This window comes from Apteryx mantelli, chromosome 16 (assembly GCF_036417845.1).
Source record: "Apteryx mantelli isolate bAptMan1 chromosome 16, bAptMan1.hap1, whole genome shotgun sequence".
Taxonomy (NCBI): Eukaryota; Metazoa; Chordata; class Aves; order Apterygiformes; family Apterygidae; genus Apteryx; species Apteryx mantelli.
The window spans coordinates 20,557,263-20,573,744 of record NC_089993.1 but is presented as its reverse complement, the minus strand read 5'-3'; the positions used below and the strand labels follow the sequence as shown (position 1 = coordinate 20,573,744).

At 48.4% G+C, this 16,482-nt stretch overlaps 1 protein-coding gene across 1 annotated transcript in view; it reads left to right on the top strand.

Moving 5' to 3' along the window:
- Positions 1–16,482, top strand: part of PKD1 (polycystin 1, transient receptor potential channel interacting) — a 103,631-nt gene that overhangs the window by 30,759 nt on the left and 56,390 nt on the right. The window contains exons 2-3 of the mRNA XM_067305968.1: positions 14,127–14,198; positions 15,127–15,198. Of these exons, the coding sequence (XP_067162069.1) occupies positions 14,127–14,198; positions 15,127–15,198 (144 nt within the window). The remainder of the gene's footprint in view (positions 1–14,126; positions 14,199–15,126; positions 15,199–16,482) is intronic.

The following is a 16,482-nucleotide window of genomic DNA, read 5'->3' as shown; positions in this document are numbered from 1 at the left end:
CATGGACATTAGCTGAAAGTTAAAGGGGATAGTGTAATTAGTGGCAATCAGCATGGAAAATTCACTTATGGAAAATAGATCTCATGAATGTAGCTCTGCCTTTTAAGTAAGTTTACAGATGTAGTAGATGGGAGATGATGATGTTGATGTAATACACATATGACTTCTGTAAGGTATTTGACTCAATGTCACATATATTTGTCAGAAATTGGAATGAAAAAAGTCAGCACTGAATATATTAAAGGGATTACATACTGGCTAAATATTATGCCTTAGATGTAAGAATAAACTGGAGTCATCACGAAGAGTGAAGTCTCAAGGATTCATTGCTGACTGCCTCTGAAGCCTATTTGTCAACAGACTGGAAGAAAACAAACAACATTACTAATACCATGCTGAGAGTGCAGAAACACAGAGAAGGAAACAGAGCTCTGTTTTGATTGGAGAGCTGATTGCAAAAAAGCAGAAAGAGCAATGATGCTGCCAAGGGTAAGATCATGCACCTGGGAGCAAGGAACGCAGGCCTACATATAGGATAGGAACCTTCTCCTGGAAGGCAAGGGCTCTGGCAGGGGGGGTGTAATAATTCATTGAACATGAGATGAAAGATATTGTCACCAAAATGATTTGTACAACCCTGGGATATATAAGCAGGGAACTACAGAGTAGAGATGTCGCATCTCCTGGTGTCCTCGCTTCAGGAGGATAGCAATGCCCTGAAGGATTCAGCCAAAAGCATATCTAAAGGACTGTCTCCTGATAGACAGCAGGAGCCTCCTGTTTACTGCACTGGAGAGAAGGTGGAAGGTGATAGCAGTGTGGGGAGTATCTATGATGAAGACCAGCAAGCTGGGAATAGGACTCTCAGTTTAGCAGACAGGCAGAATGAGTCCTGTACTTGGGAACTCAAACTGGACAAATTCAGACCAGAAATAAGCCTAACTGAGTAATCCTGGAATAACTTACCAAGCTATGGTGGCTGTTCCATTGCTGGAAATCTGTAAGTGAAGTTTGGGACTTTCTCTAGAAGAAGGTCAACTGCTTTCTTAGACTGGATGTGGGAATTGATTGCAAGAAACCCTATGGCTTGCCATACGTGGGTTGTTAGGTTAAATGGTCGCCTTAAAAATCTGTGAGTCATTCTCATTGCTCTTTGTTAGTGCAAGAAACAGACTGCCAAAGAGGAGGAAGGGTTAGAAGTTTTGTGTCGTGTCCCTCCCCCCACCCTGCTTTCCCCAAACCGGCTAAGGTATTGAGTAGGTCCCAGGGCTTCAGAACATCTGGAGAGCTTGTCCCTCACTAGACCACAGAAAGCAGACATAACATCAGTGTTGCATGGAAAATGCAAACTGGACTGCCCTGCAGCCGTGGTTTGGCCAGGTCTCAGGTCCTGAACATGCCGCACTTTTCTTTTTGCTTGAGGCTCCCCTGGTTTGTGGATTTTCTGTCACAGGCAGTGGGCTGCGAACTCTGTGGTTGTGCTCAGCATCGTTGTTTTCACAGAGCAGCGCCATTTACTTTATACTATTTTTAGACATATCGAGTGCTAATGTGACTGCCCCACATCCCAGAGTTTTCTGTCTGGAGAGCAAGAAGAAAATAGTTAGAGGTTCTGCATCTTTCCAGCACAAACTGTGCTGCAAAATGTTGCTGCAGTTTGTTCTCAGTCACTTACAACGCATTTCCAGGTCTGGACCTTGTTGAATGTTCCAGGTCTTTACTTCTTGTCCTTTCCACCATCTCAGTTATTTTTAGTTTGTGGCCCGTGCTTTGAACTGAAGGATGTTGGTGAGAGCCTGGAACAGGGAATCTTTTAAATGAAAAGAAATGTTGTTGGTAAAACATCAAAAGTGAAAATCATTTGACAGACATGGTTAAAATACACACAAAAATGTTTTTCTTAAGCAACCACCCAGGAACTTGGAAAACTTGCTTGTCTGTTAGAGATTGCTGTTAGCTAAAGGTCAAACAAATCTATACTGTCAACTATAAAAGGGAAAGCGTTTGGGAGAGTGTTATCGCCTGTGGGAAGTGATTGTAGAGATTTGGCTACTGGACCAGTGTTATCACGGATGGGTAGAAAGTCAGATCTGTTTATGCACAGATGCCAGATGACTGCAGGTCTTGTTGAGGCCTGCGGAGAAGCACTGGTAAGAGTGATGACACCAAGGATAGTCTCTGCTGCTAAGTGCCGTACAGGAGGCGAGGGGGGGATTTTGGAGCTGGATTTGGGTGACTCTGTCACTCAAGACTTGGCAAATGACTGATAAAGTCACAAATTGCCACAAAATCTTTGTATTAAGTCTGCTTCTCCTTTATACTTTCTGCTGCTCTGGCAATAGAAGAAGGTCCCAAGTTGGGCGTGCAGTATGCTTACGCAAGGCTGTTCAGACAGCCAGAGCTGTGTAGCGTGTACTGCAGTAAATGGACGTGGTGGCTTTGCCTGTTGGCCAGCTTAATGGCATTTGGTCCTGAGACTTTCCTTATCCCTTCCTCACGGTATTTAGATCCAAGGTGCCCTCTTCTTGTCCCCCTTACCAGTATGTCTAGGTGACTTGGGCCAGCAGCTGATGCTACTACTAAATTCTCAGTCCTTCTTGGACCCCCGAAAGGCCCTGCCTGGCTGCTTCGTGGCTTTGTTGTCCTCTTGTTCATAGACTGCCGGTGTGCAGCAGTGCCCTGCAATGTGCTGTCCGTTCTCCCGTGTGAAGGAATGAGAGAAGTATTTCCCAATATTTGAAGAAATTGCTTTTGATCTGATACTACCTTATCAATCTCACATTTTCTCAGCTGGCTTCCAGTCTGAATTCAACCAGGAAAAGTGTTTTTGACTTTTAAAAAGTCTCATCAGTACTTTTCAGATGAGCAGACAATCCCAGTAAAGCTCCAGGAGAGTGCCCTGGCGCAGAGCTCTCATGCTGTATTGGTGCCCAGGTTGTTTCGCTGTTCTTCTTGGGATACAAAACACGGATGCCCCAGAAGGTTTCTAAGGAACAGGCTATGCAAATATTTTCTTATATGGTGTCAGTGTTTGCAAACTGAACATGTGCTTTTGAGAAGAGTTACTTGGAGCTCTCCTCATCTCTTGGCTCAGCTATGCGATGAATTGTTGCTCTCCGTTCAATAGTCTCCAAAGCCTCCTGTGTCCTATGAACTTTACCTGTGGCTCTCATGTGTTATGTGTAGCAGAACTCACGGTGCTGGGGAAAAATGGCATTGTTTTTTAATTATTTGTCGCAGAGAAATAATAGCTAATATCCCTAGAGGATAGCTATTCAGGCAAAACCCTCACATCAAAATCGATACAAATAAAATAACAAAAAACAGGACCTGAAGATCATCTACTTCATCCCCTGTCCCAAGGGAGAATTCATATCAAGAAAACCTAAACTTTCATTTAAAAACTTCACTTTCTGTGAGGCAGATTAAGCACTTAGTAGCTCATCTGTATGACTCCTAAATTACAGCTTACAGAGGGCTCGCTTTACATGGTAAAACAAATTATCACTGGGCTCTGAACATGCTGACTTGGAAATGCTCTGGGTTCTCAGGAGACCAGAGCTGGGCACGGAGAGCCGCGCGTCAGCATGCGATGCTGCAGACCGTGTGGGCCTCTCCTGAACGGATGCTTTTTCAGGGAAGAAGTGGCTATCTGCTTGGAAGGTGGTTGGTTTTGGGGTACAGGCTTCTCACGTTGTCTCCTTCTTGGACTCCGCTGTGTGTGCTGGGAAGATACTTTGTTCTGATGCATCTCTGGTTTCTTTGCAAACTTTCCATGGAACAAATGTATATTTGCAGGGCTGACGTTTGGCTGGATGAAACTCCAGACAGCTTGTTTATGTGCGACTGTAATTTATGCAACTTTATTTAAATATTTGGGTTGCTGCTTTCCCAAACTTAAGATCTTCTCTGTTCCAATCTTTTAGCAAGATGTTACAGAAGCAGATCAGGGCTGGGATACCTTCTGCTGAGTGATGTTTCAAACCTTATTTTATGCCAGCTTAAGTCACCTTACAGCAATGGAGGGGAGAAGCCCTTCCAGCACCGGTTCTGGTCGCTGATGGCATTTGGGCACTGACGTGGCTCAGAAGGTGGCAACTGGCTTGAAAAGCCTCTCTCGTAAGGGTGACCAGCCCAAACTACGGCCAGCTCCTCGTCCCACCAAAGCGCCTTGAAGCTCTTGCTGACCCCCACAAGTGCCGGAGGCCTGTGGTGCCTCGCCAGTGCCCCCGTTGCATTTGCTTCCGTTGTGTAAACGTTGGGAGGGAGGAGCTGAAGCCAGTGGCAGTCTAAAAATAACTTGTAAAATGAGCTGTGCTGTGGGTCCCTGTGCAGCCAGCCGTGCTCCGGTTCCTGGGAGCGCTCTCGTGTGAAAAAGCCCCCACCCAGCCCTCCTGACTGGGGAGGAGAGGAGAGGGATGACTGCGCGGTGCCATTGCACACGAGCAGGCCCTGCCAGAACATGACGTCGCTTCATGAGGTAACACATCCCCGTTGTTCGAGTGGCTCCATCCCTGGTCCTGCGCATAACCATATTTGGGAAAGTCTGAGAAAAGTTCCCTAGCTGCAAGGATCCGAGGAGCCGCTCTTTAAATCTCAGCTGCCCTTCAGACAGCTCCCACCTGGAGGCTCGGGGATGCCATGGCTGTGCTCTCACCAGCCCCGCGCCGCATGGGCCCCGCGTGCGCTGGGGGATTGGGACCGGCCACGCGAGCAGACAAGGGCGAGGAAGGGAGTGTGGGCGCGGAGCGCCTGGAGCAGGGACAGCCAGTCAGGACTACTCGCATTTGCTTTGGTATCCTGATACCTTTGGTATCCTGACCCTCAGCCAGGTCTCGTGCAGGGCTCAGAAATCAGCCTTAGCCCATGCTGCCTGAAGCACAGGTTCTCACAACCCCTTTTCCTGGGCCACCCCACTGCCCGGCTTCAACCCTGAGCTCAGCCACTCTGCTGAGCCGAGGGGAGTGTTTCATACAGCCCCCGTGAGCGGTCGCCTGCCTTTCTCGGCTGGGTCTCAGGGAGCCTGTGGCCCCAGAGCAGGAAGGCCAGTGGGATTTACTCCTACTCATCTGGCTGCCCCATGGTGCCGGCTGCTGCGGGAAGGCTGGCAGCAGGACAGCGAGGCAGGCTGCGAGGGGAAGGTGTGTGGCCCCACTCCCCTTCCCCAGGGGGGTGACGGGGACACACGGAGGCAGTGACCTGCTCGTGGTCCTGCAGCAAGACTGGGGCAGAGCTGGGCATTGTGTGTGGATCTCCTGTGTGTCAACCCAACTGTCTCCTGGCGCAGCTGCCTTGCAAGGGCATATGTGAGAGAGTTTTGCAGTCCTCCCAGGAGAGCACAAAGTGTACGGAACATTGCAGAAATGTTTGTATCCTTGCCTTACATTTTCGTATCAACAATTATGATTTTGTTGTGGGAAGAAAAGCATTTCTTTTTTAGAGGAATATTTGTGAAAAAGTCTTTTGGGGCAAATTCCTTAAGAGAAACTGAGATATGGGCCAGCATTTGAAATTCATAAATTCAAAATGAACAAATAAATTGTCATCGTGCTGTGACAGCCTCAGGGAGTGGAGGGTGCTCTCCTCTGTCTGCCAGCAGCAGCATGCGGCACTCTGCTCAGGCCTTGCTCTCGGCAGTTGCCCGTGTCTCCCCTTTAGCCTTTCCCCGGACAGCACTCCAGCTAGTGCATTTTCTCCCTGACTGCTTTGCTGTTCTTTAGAAACTGGTCTCTGCAACGGAGTCCCTGGGGGCACAGATGAAATGCAGCCACCTCTGGGGTGAGATGTGTCAGTTCACAGTAACCTTCTGTTAAGTGGCTCTGGGAAATAGGTGAAACCCACCAGCGAAAGGCCCCTTTTGTCCTGTTATGCTTCAGTTCTTGGAGGTGATGTGCAGTGCAGTTGGAGAACTGGAATCCCTTAGCCTTGGAAAATCCCAGCTTCAGTGTGTTTGAAACCAGTAGCTGGTGACGAAAACCTCCGTAAGCTATTGCCCTCCTGTCTCCCTGCTGGAACGCCGAGAGCTTTATTGTGCAGGGAAACTGTTGAGACAATGTTGCTTCCAGCCTGAGAGCTGGGATGTCCCTATACTTTGTGCAGAACTACAGCATTTCTTCCCAGGTGCCCAGCTCTAAACCTAAGTGAGACTGTATTTTTTCAAATTTCCATAGCCACTGTGGTATAAATCTCCATTCCCCCCTCTGCACACAAGCACCATTACTTCCACTGTGCTTCTTAGGAGAGGTGCAAGCCAAAAGAAGAAGAAAAAAAGGAATCAGATCAGCAAAAACTCATAATTTTCCTGGCTCAAGCATGCAAAAACACCTAGGGTTTTTCCTCCTCTTTTCTGGAAAGTCTATTATGTAAGTCAGGCAGTGTCAGCGCAGACCACTGTTGCATGGGGTACCATGTTGCCTTTTATTCCTGGAGACTAGAAAAGCATTTGCCATGGTAACACCTAAGAGAGCGTTTCTGCTACGTAGGCAACCTCTTGGACCGCTCTGCTGCTCTGTCAGCTGCTCCGGGCGCGAGGGAGGTCTGGAAGGGGTGCTTGCAGTGGCCACAAGCCCTCTTCTCCCTTGTCGCCCAGGGACGCTGGGATCGTGAGGGGCGCAGTGGTGCAGCCTGGCCTTTGGGAGGGAGGTGGCCCAGCGGCGGGAGCCGCTCTGAGCCCTGCTGGTCGGCTGCTGCTTCTGTGACTCCTCGCTGACACCTTCCATGCCTCAGTTTGCCACTCGCTCCGATCATTGCCCCTCCTCCCAGGTTACAGCAAGGCTTTAGCCATGAGGACTGGAAGGGACTGAGTGCCTTTGGTATTCCAAAGGTGAAATTTGGTGGAAGTTTGGGTGAAGTATGTGGAATTTGGTGAGATCAGAGAGGAAAGTGTTTCACCTGGGGGATGTGCTTGGGAAAGAGAGGACTGAGGCAATCTGGGAAAGACCTCTGGAATCAGCAGTGGGGCAGGGAGGGTAAATAGGAACAATTATTCAGTGTTCACAGTGCAAAAAATTAAGCAGTATTCAGTGAAGTGATACTTCTAGCAGGTTTAAACAAATAAAGTATTTTTTCATAGAGCACATAATTATATTATGGAACTTGTTTTCATAGGCTCTTGTGGAGCCCAGACTTGTTCAGGAAGGGGTTAGGTAGCGTCGTGGAAGATAGGTCTGTCGGTGGCTGTTAAATATGATAGTCCGGATACAGTCTCTGGCTCGGAAGGCTCTCTGTAGCCGGTTGCCAAGAGCTGGGAGGTATATTGGGGAAGGATTGGTCTCTGATCACTTTGCTTACGCGTCTCCCTGAACACCTGGTGCTGACCACAGTTGGGGACAGGATATGAGGCAGGATGGACCTTTGATCCCATGGGCACAGCTGTTCCTACATCCTTGCAACCATTCCTGCTGTTAAAACACAGTATCTGGACCAAAATGGGGCCCAGCCATGTCCCCATAACTTTTGCCTCAGTCACACAAACATGAAGCCAACTCCAGATCTGTGCTGTCCACGAGCAGCCAGGGGTGCAGGCTAGTGCGTGGATGTGGGGGGGGAGTGTGCGGAGGCCTGGAGGGCTGGGAGGGTGCTCCGGTGTGGGGCAGGAGGTTTCAGGAGGGCAGTCCTGAGGCGGGGGGAGACTGGCTGGTTGGGGGAGGCTTGTGGGGAGAGCCCAGTCTTGCAGATCCCCAGGGAAAAAGTGGTTTTCCCTGAAGGGCAGGGTCTCTCTGTTGCAGATGGTTCATTTATTCACCCTGTGTATCCTGCAGGGCCAGCCTGGCTTGGGAAGCTTTTCCTCTGCCTGCAAGCTGGGGTGCACAGACACCCGGCATCCGGGAGTCCAGACGCCCTGTCCCTCCCAAACTGTTCTGGCCCCTTAGTAGCCGCTGCAGCAAGCTCCTGTGCAGACTCTGGATGGACATATGGATGTATCCAAGCCCCCTTCCTTCCCTAAGACCTCTGGAGCTTCACTGACCTCCAAGACTCTTAGCTTTTGTTGTGACTTGTAGACCTGGGGCTTCTTTTTTAATGAATCTCTGCAGCTTTCCCCCGGCCTGCACACAGGCTCCTCTCTGCACAGACACTTCTTTCTGTCTGTGGATGCTTTTCCCATTACTGTTTTGGCTGGGCTCCACGCACCAAAAGGGCTGGGAAAGGCACAAGCCAACACTGCCCCCCCTTCCCTCCCTTTTTTGTGAAGCGAAGGCAGAGCGGGCCCACAAATGACATAATGAGAGCATGACATCAGGCTTGGCAGGCAGAGGCGTGCTATACTCTGCTCAACATTATATGTTCTGTGGAATTAAAAAAAACCAGCAGCTCACCAAGAAAAGCCTGTCCACCACAGCGCTGCAGAAATAAACACAGCGGCCGCGCGGGGCCTGCCGAGCCTTCGCTGCCATGGGGACGGGGAGCCGGTTCTCCCTGGCGACCCTCCGCCTGTCTGAGCGTCATGAATGGACGAAGCAAGCGGCAGGCACCAAACCCTGCTGCTGGTTTCCATCAGCAGCTGCTCAAGGGCGGCAGCTCCGAAGCGGCACCCCGGCGAGTGCTAGAAGCTTTGCACCCCGGGAAGTTATCCGACCCCATCTCCAGGGGCTCTCGCTGGCGGTGTTTGTGTGCGATGTATCCTCACCCTCTCTGCGTGAGATGGGGTGCTCTTATCCCTGCTGTATGCACAGGTCTAGAGAGGTTACATGGCTCAGCCAGCATCACACAGGGAGCTGGTAGCGGAGCTGGGATGGAGCTCAAGGCTCCCAGGGTTCAGGCTGATGCCCTCATTACCAAATATTCCCTTATGCAAAGCTTCATCTTCCCCGCAGGACCAACTCCATTTCCAGAGACATTTTTTTCCAAAACTTTCTTTACTAGGCATGTTTGTATCCAAGCTAAATGTCTCTGTACTATCTGGGGCACTTAGGCAGCTGCAAGGGGAGCTCTCTTCTTAAAGCATCTTTCACTCAGTTCCTCAGCAGTGGTCGCTGGTCTTTCATGGTGCCTCTAGTCTCACAGAATTTTGCAGAGAAATGGACCAGTGCTCCCAGCCTGCTTGGACGTTACACAGCTCCATGTTACAGGTGGGAAACTGAGGCAGCATCGAGAAGCTGTAACTTGCCCATAGCTTCCCTCTTCCAGGCAGCGCAGCGTGCTCACAGTCTTGCCCATGGCACAGTTAAACTAGCCCTCGTCTTTTCTTTCTTCTGAGGGAGAGCGGCAGTCTGTGTGCTCAGTGCATTTCGGTGGAGAGCCTTGTTTTCTGCTGGCTTCAGCTCTGCTTTGAACCTGTTCCGAATTTTCTCCAGCCTGGCAATGGGCTGGGAAAATACAGTCGTGGCGGTTTGTGGCACCGAAAGGCTGAGCTCTGCCCACAGCCTTTGTGTTGGGTTTTATTGCTCAGTAGTTCTTTCCTGATTTTTTTTTTCTTTTTTAATTCTGCAACCTAGTTTGGTTCATGGCCATCTTTCCCATGCCAGAAAGGCATAATATTATTTTCCATGCAAGTTGGAGAGGGAGCAGTGGGAGAAGACAAGCAGGCGGTAGGAAGCACAGCTAATGGAAAGTGACCCCGGCTGGAGGTGGCAGGCATTGGTGCCTGCCGCTGTTCCTCGCTCGTCCGAGACTGTCCTGCCATCAAGATCTTTGCCTTCCTTGCAGGCACTGCACCGAGGAGAGCTGGGGAGGTTCGAAGCTGGGATTTATGCTGGTTCCTTGTCAGATGATGAAAGCAAGGGTAGAAAATAGCCAGAGAGGGAGTTAGACTTTTGTTTGTTCCTAACAGTGTGTTGCCCTCTAGTGACTGCTCTGCATGGAGGATAACGGCTTTTCCGCTGGTGCTGGATGTGAACTCCGGCAGGGGAAGGCAGAGTCTGGAGCCGAGGTCTTGGGATCTCTTGCAAAGCTGTGAGTTGCAGTTAAGCAACAAAGTGTCTGGGCATTTAGGCAGAGCATGGGTTAATTACGATCTCCAAGGGTTCAGAGCTTCTCAGAAGCAGCCTAGTCTGGAAACTGAGCCCCAGCTTTTTCCTTTGAAGCCTGCTGGTAGAGCTGTCTGTTTGCTGTGGGTCAATGTTAGCTTTGGACAACAGCAGTGGGTGCAAAATAGAGGACTAGGTGAGTTCAAATAATAATAGCTGGCAGCATGATGGAGAAACAGTCTGGTGATGACGTGTGCGGACAGACAGCCAAGCTGTAACTAGCAGGAGAGGAAGAGGAAAAAGCCAAAGGAGCCCCCTCCAGCCCCTTTCACAGTAACCCACGTGCAGTGGAGTAGAGGCTCGCAGGGACAGCTGACAGTGCCGATAACCCAGAGACGTGTATCTGAGTGGCCTGACACCCTCACGCGTTATCCTGGCAATACAAAGCAGCGCAGTCCCTTGATCAGGTCAGAGAATTCAGGCAAAAGTCACTCTTAGTTTATGGGGGACAGCTGCCTCCCAAGCCCTTCTTGAACAAAAGCCACCCACTGGCTGCAGACACAGCAGACAGGCTTCCTGCACCCCTTGGGTCCCCTTGGTCACTCTTGTTCACCAGGGAACCCCTTCTCCCCTTTTGTGTGCAGTTCAGTATGCAGTGACATCTAGTGTCAGTCCCATACACTGGGCCAGAGCAGCACTGAGGTAGGAATTACTGCCTATATTTGCATTTTACCTGTTTGCTAAGACTAGTGTGAATAGCCTCTGCCACTGTGCTTTTTCCTGGAACAGGTCCCATGTGGGAGTCATTTCTTGTCCTGATCTAGAGTAGAAATGAAGCTGAATGACTCCGAGGAGTCAAGGGTTTGGGGGTCTCAGACTTTGGCTGGTCACTTCAGTTCTCTGAAGTTTAAAAGCTTTCTCTAGGGTGAAATGGGAATAATGGTAAGGGATGTTAGTAAACGACTTGGGAAGGCTCAGGACTGACCCCTCCATGCCTGGCACTGTGACAGAAGGATGGAGAGGAGCCAATCTGCCATCCCAGAGTTCACTCCCTGTCTGGGAAGTAGCAGAAGGGAAGGGATGGGGAGAAGGAGCTGCAGAGAAGGTGGTTGGGCTTGAGGCTAAGTGTCCCTGTACTCTGCATGGCTCACGGTACCCGCTTGCTGATGTGCCATCTGTAATGCTGAGGCCTTCACCCTGCCCTGTGCGCACTCTTCCCCACGTGGCCAAGCAGCATTTTGAAGAGGTTCTTTACATATGCCAAAGACCTGATTTTATAACAGCAGAACAATTTGTTTTGGAGTTCTCTGTTGTCTGGGCAAGGAGCAAGTGAGACATCAGGCTGAAACACTATTTCCCTCTGTCTTGGGCTTGAGGTACTGCCTAACAATTAAATGGAATATTTCCAGGTATCTCAAAGGAGAAGAGAAATACTTTTACTGTCTCCCTGTTACTGCGAGGAAGCTAACTGCCCGGTGCATGTGCACCCCTCACAGAGGGAACACAGAGCTTGCTAAAGCCTCGGCCCGTGCTTACCTGAAGGGTGGGTTGTACTTCTGTGCAGAAGACCCTGCCGGTCCAGCCCTTCTGCTGTAGGTTAGCTGGAGTCCGTTAGCAGAGAGGCAGAGGTGAGGAAAGCAGGCGGGAGTATCCCGTGCTAGCAGTGGTTTTAGCAAGAGGCCAAAGGGAAAGCAACCACAGAAGCGGGGGCTATTTTGGTGCAAGTGCCTGGAGTGGCAGGCGGCCTGTCTCCAGCTAATGGCTCAGGGAAAAGTTGAGGATGTTGAAATGTGTGAGTGCTGGGGGCCTGTGGATGAGCGTATTTTGAAAATGTGTTTGAGGCCCAGAGGGAGGGCCTGCATCCGAGCCAACCCTACTGCAGCTGGGCGCTTGAGGGGATATGATGCTTGGCTGATGGTGGTGTTTTGGTCCTTTTCAAAACTGGTCAAATAATGGAAAGAGGTGAAGAGGCAGAGGGGGGGTAAAATGTATCCCCGTGCAGAGGAGACAACGAAACCCACTTAAAGCAGAGCTGAATTAAGGCGAGGGCTGGTGGGTACATTGCCAGGAAATACCGTCTGAGCATCTTTGCTTTCACACATCTTTGTGCTTGCTTTCAGCTCCATGCACTCTCTCTCTGCTGCAGCAGAGTTGGCACCTCTCACCTTGCCAATGCCTGTGCTTTTTTCAGAGGATTCATGCTACAAAGTGAACCTCTCCTTTCATTTAAAGCTTTTAGTGTCCCCAATTACAGAGGACAGTGAGGATAGCTGATCCCCAGGGCTCTGAAAACACAAGGCGTGCAAGACACGAAGTAGTACTGTCCGGGACCTCATGATGTTTAAGTCAGTCTTATTTTGGGAGTGACAATAAGAGGCCGAAGGGTAAAGATCAAATCCAGTTGAGAGTCTCTTTTCACTTATTCATTTTAAGCCTCCTGGTGATGCTTCATAAATATTAGAAATACACTTATTTTGGATTTCCTGTTTAGGGAGTCTCTGCCACAGTGGACAGCAGATCTTCTTCTGAAGCAGACTACAGTACAGTAATTGTAGGCTAACAGGGTTCTAGGTGCAGAGCAGAGAGCAGGGAAAATACAAAAGGAGAAGTGAAGCAGGAGGCTCCCTGAGGAAGGAATCCGACCCGTCAGGATGGCAGTCGTCGGGATTCCAATCCGAAGCTGTCTTGTTTGTTTGCCTTGCACGTAGGAGTTGAAAACAGTTGTGGAGGTAACCTTCATGGTTGGACATCTCCCGTGCAGAATGTGGCTCACGTGGTTTGTGACATGCCAGCAAAGGTGCTTTGTATTCTTTAGCTATTGTCCCAACTATCCTGAGCACAAAAGAACACAGTGGCTTGGTCAGATATTTTTGATAGCATCCTTTTTTTTTTGTGTGTGCTTATGTTGAACTTCTATTTTGCACAATTCTTGGACTTCTCTGTTGGTGTTGATGGTGAGCTCTTCTGAATCCAGTCTTAGCTTGGCAAAGAACTCCTGGACAGCAAAATCAGGAAAAATAAACTCCAACCTCGCAAAGAAACATCCATCCTTGTTACTTATCCTCACAGTTTCCCAGAATCATAAGTAATTTTTCTGCCAGTTTGGCATAATTCTTTACATTCAGCTGAATTAAAGTTTAAATGTCAGATCAAAGCAAAAATTAATTGATTAGGGGGTAAAAATAAAAGATGAGAGAGCAAGGAGAAATTACAGGAGATGCGCTTAGGAAAAAAGGTGTGAAAGGAAGCTGGATGAAGTATGGGAGAATGTCTCTCTTTACCTAGCATGTCTGCAATCGTAGGGAGCGGCGTAGTGAATCCAGTCCTGTCCACTTCCCTGGAGCTCTTCCAGAAATCCTTGAAGGATAATAACCATTGCATGGACTTGGAATAAGTGTTTTGGGGCTGCTAAAAGAAGGTTTTGGCCAATGAAGATTCATCAGAAACCAAAGAGTGAAGTTTACTGGGAACAAGTGGAGACTGATCAGCAAGACTGTTACTACTTAGCTGAATAACATTTTAAAATCGAAAAAGAGAACATGAGGTAAAAAGAAAGAACTGAACTGGAAGAGAAAAATAATTTTGCTTTGGATGAGCTGAAGGCTGTTAGTGTTACAGGGAACGATTAAAGATTTTTTTGAGCAGTGTTCCTTTTATAGGGAAAATCTCTCCTGATTTTAAACAGAAAATATTCTTTGTTACTTCTTCTTTTCTTTTAAGCTTTTTCAAAGGGAGACAAAAAGATACTTAAAAATTAAAAGTTGAATACCTCAGTTCTGTAGTTAATTATCAGTTCTTCAGCACTAGAAATGGACTTGAAAGTTCCTTAGAAAATTTTCTTTATAAGTTAATTGCTACTTTAGTCTAAATTATCTCTTAATTACTTCTTTGAACATATATTAGACTCGAATAATTTTTTTAAAGGATGCCTGAAATTTAATGATACATTTGTCATGTCTGTAATTACTCTAAATATGCTACAGAATGGTATGCATATAATGATAGTCCTAACCTATATCTACACATTATGCAAAGCTCTGAGCAGCAAATGCTGGGAAAGGTATTTTCTTTGGCTGGAAGAACTATTCCACTTTAATACACCAAGAACTTTCTGTCTGGAGTCTGGATAGAGTTTGGAGAGAGGCTCTTCTAAGCCTCAGCAATGGAGGAATGACAAAATGAAGTTGAATGATAAGTGAAAGCTGTGTTTTCTTTCTCTAGGGATCTTTCCAGTAACGAGATCAGCATTTTAGATGTTCAGATGTTCAAAAGCCTGACTTCTCTGGCAAAACTGTAAGTACACACTGCAGACCTCTAGTCCTCCAGCTAGCAATGCACATTTGAGCTGGTACCTAAAACACGTGCTTGTGTTTCATGAGTTAGCCTTGTTCTTGCCTGATCTGATTTGTCGAGCCCCAGGCATATGTTTCTGTAGATTCCTTCCTCAAGGCATTTAACTGCACGGTCCAGTGAATGGCTCATTCACTCACTGGCATTCAGAGACCTGGACAGGGTTTGCGTGACTGTACTGCTAGACAGGAGGGGAGACTGGGGCAAAAGAGCGAAGAACCAGATTTGTCACAAGATGTGTGTCAGGACATGGAGAAGGATGATAAAGCTGTGGTGTCAAAATGCCAGTGAACTTCAGAGGGAACTGGGTGCTGAGTTCTGAGGGTCCTTTGAGGAGCCCAGCGGTAGTGGTGCAAAGGCTTGCGTTTCCCATACCTCCCCACGCTCTGAGTTGTCCCATTTCATAAAGATACCCAGACTGTGTGTGGGCCAGGAGGAGAGGAAAGCTTTGGCCATTAGCGAACTCACGAGTTCAGTTGTTGGTCAGGTAACTTTGCATTGTTATTTGTTGATGGTTCCTAGAGAAGATCAGCTGTCTTTTGAGAACTGCACTATCAGATCCAAAGAGGCACTAGCACAGCCAGCACCAAAACCCAAGTTGGTGGTTCTAGCAGAGTAGCTGACAGCCCAGACAGCCTACCCTCTTTACATCTCAAAATCTGGAAGGAGAAGGAATAATGGAAGGACTCAGTGCCTGTCTGGAAATTTTTCTATCATGTGCAAGTGGCCTTTGTGACTCAAGGTGTCCAGAGAGTAACCAGTCCCCAAGCAGAGCCTGGGACAGAGGTTGATCCTATATGTTGACCAGGAAGTTGTTATGAGCATGATGAACAGTTACTAAACTCTCCCTTTCATGTTCCCTCTTTTACAGAGATATAAGCCACAACAAGATTTCTACATTAGAAGATGGAATATTTGATAATTTATTTAATTTAAGTGAAATGTAAGTTCTCTCTGTCTTCCAGTTCTCTGTTCAGAGCTTTCCTTGAATTAGCTCTTCCCTTTCCTGTGGGGTGGGATGTAGCCACTGTCTTCAGGAGATCTGGGGTACTTACCCAGCCTCCTCCACATCACATGTCAAGGCAAGCACTTTCCTGTTGTGGGAATGGAAGCCCTCAGTCCCCATTAACTCTTCTTCTGGCTCTGTCTGCTTGCCAGCTGCTCCCTTGGTGAGTTTGTGACAGCACAAGCCTCATCTTTCTCTCTCATGTTTTCAAAGCCTGTGAGCCTTAGAGAACACAACACTGGCAGGGGGAGGCTAAATCTGTGCTTGGCTGGTCCTCTGCTGTAGAGGGATGAGTGGATACACTGACTCCTGCTTTTTCGTTACCAGGCCTCTCTGATGTTACCTTCTCCAACTGCTGCTTCCTCGCCCTCCTGCAGTCCCTGCAGCTGCCTTTTGGACTCTCTCCAGCTTCTTCTTCAAGCTGTGTCCTCCTCCTGGGTCCTGTCGGTGCCCTTCAAGCCTAACCTCTTCCCAGACTTTGCTTTTGTCTCCTGAATATCTCCAACCTCTGCTGCTACCTTCTTGGCTTCCCCACTTCTCTCCCACACCAACTCTGCAGAGGTTATTGTTTGGCCATGCTCCAGGCCACACTTACTATTCCTGTTTGTATGGTCACGCTTTGGGACAGGAGATCTAGTGAAAAGGGCACTGACCTACAACACAAGAGAGCCTTACTGAGGTGTCTGAATCACTTGAAGGCGCTGCCTTCACTTGAAGATGTTCACCCTAAGCGATTCAGGTTCTTATAATGGTTTTCAACTGAAGTAATTAAAATCTGTGCTGATGATATGTGAAGGGAGGCAAGGGAATGCCGCACATTTCCAGGAGAACTACATGAAAGCACAGTACAGAGTGACAGTTCTGTAGCTGAATGTGCCAAAGGATGAACCCTTTAAACGAGCAAGAAAAGAGCTCAGCCACACGTTCTCCCTGAAGACAAAGCACAAAGGGCATTTTCTGCTCTGCATTTTCATTTATAAAGGGCATTGAAAAGATAGAAGGGATCCATGTTAGGTGCAAGTGAATCTGTCCCTGCTAAGGCTGGCCTGCAAGGTGATGCTTTTAGTATAAAAAGGCCTGGGTTCAACCCCTGCGGCAGCCCAGCCCGGCTGGCGTCAGCTAAACAAACATCTTTCCATCTCTGTCCTGTTCACAGCTGAATGCCAAAGGCTGCAATTTGGATCAAACTTGGCTGCAATTAAAGTTTCCATCTTTTCAATA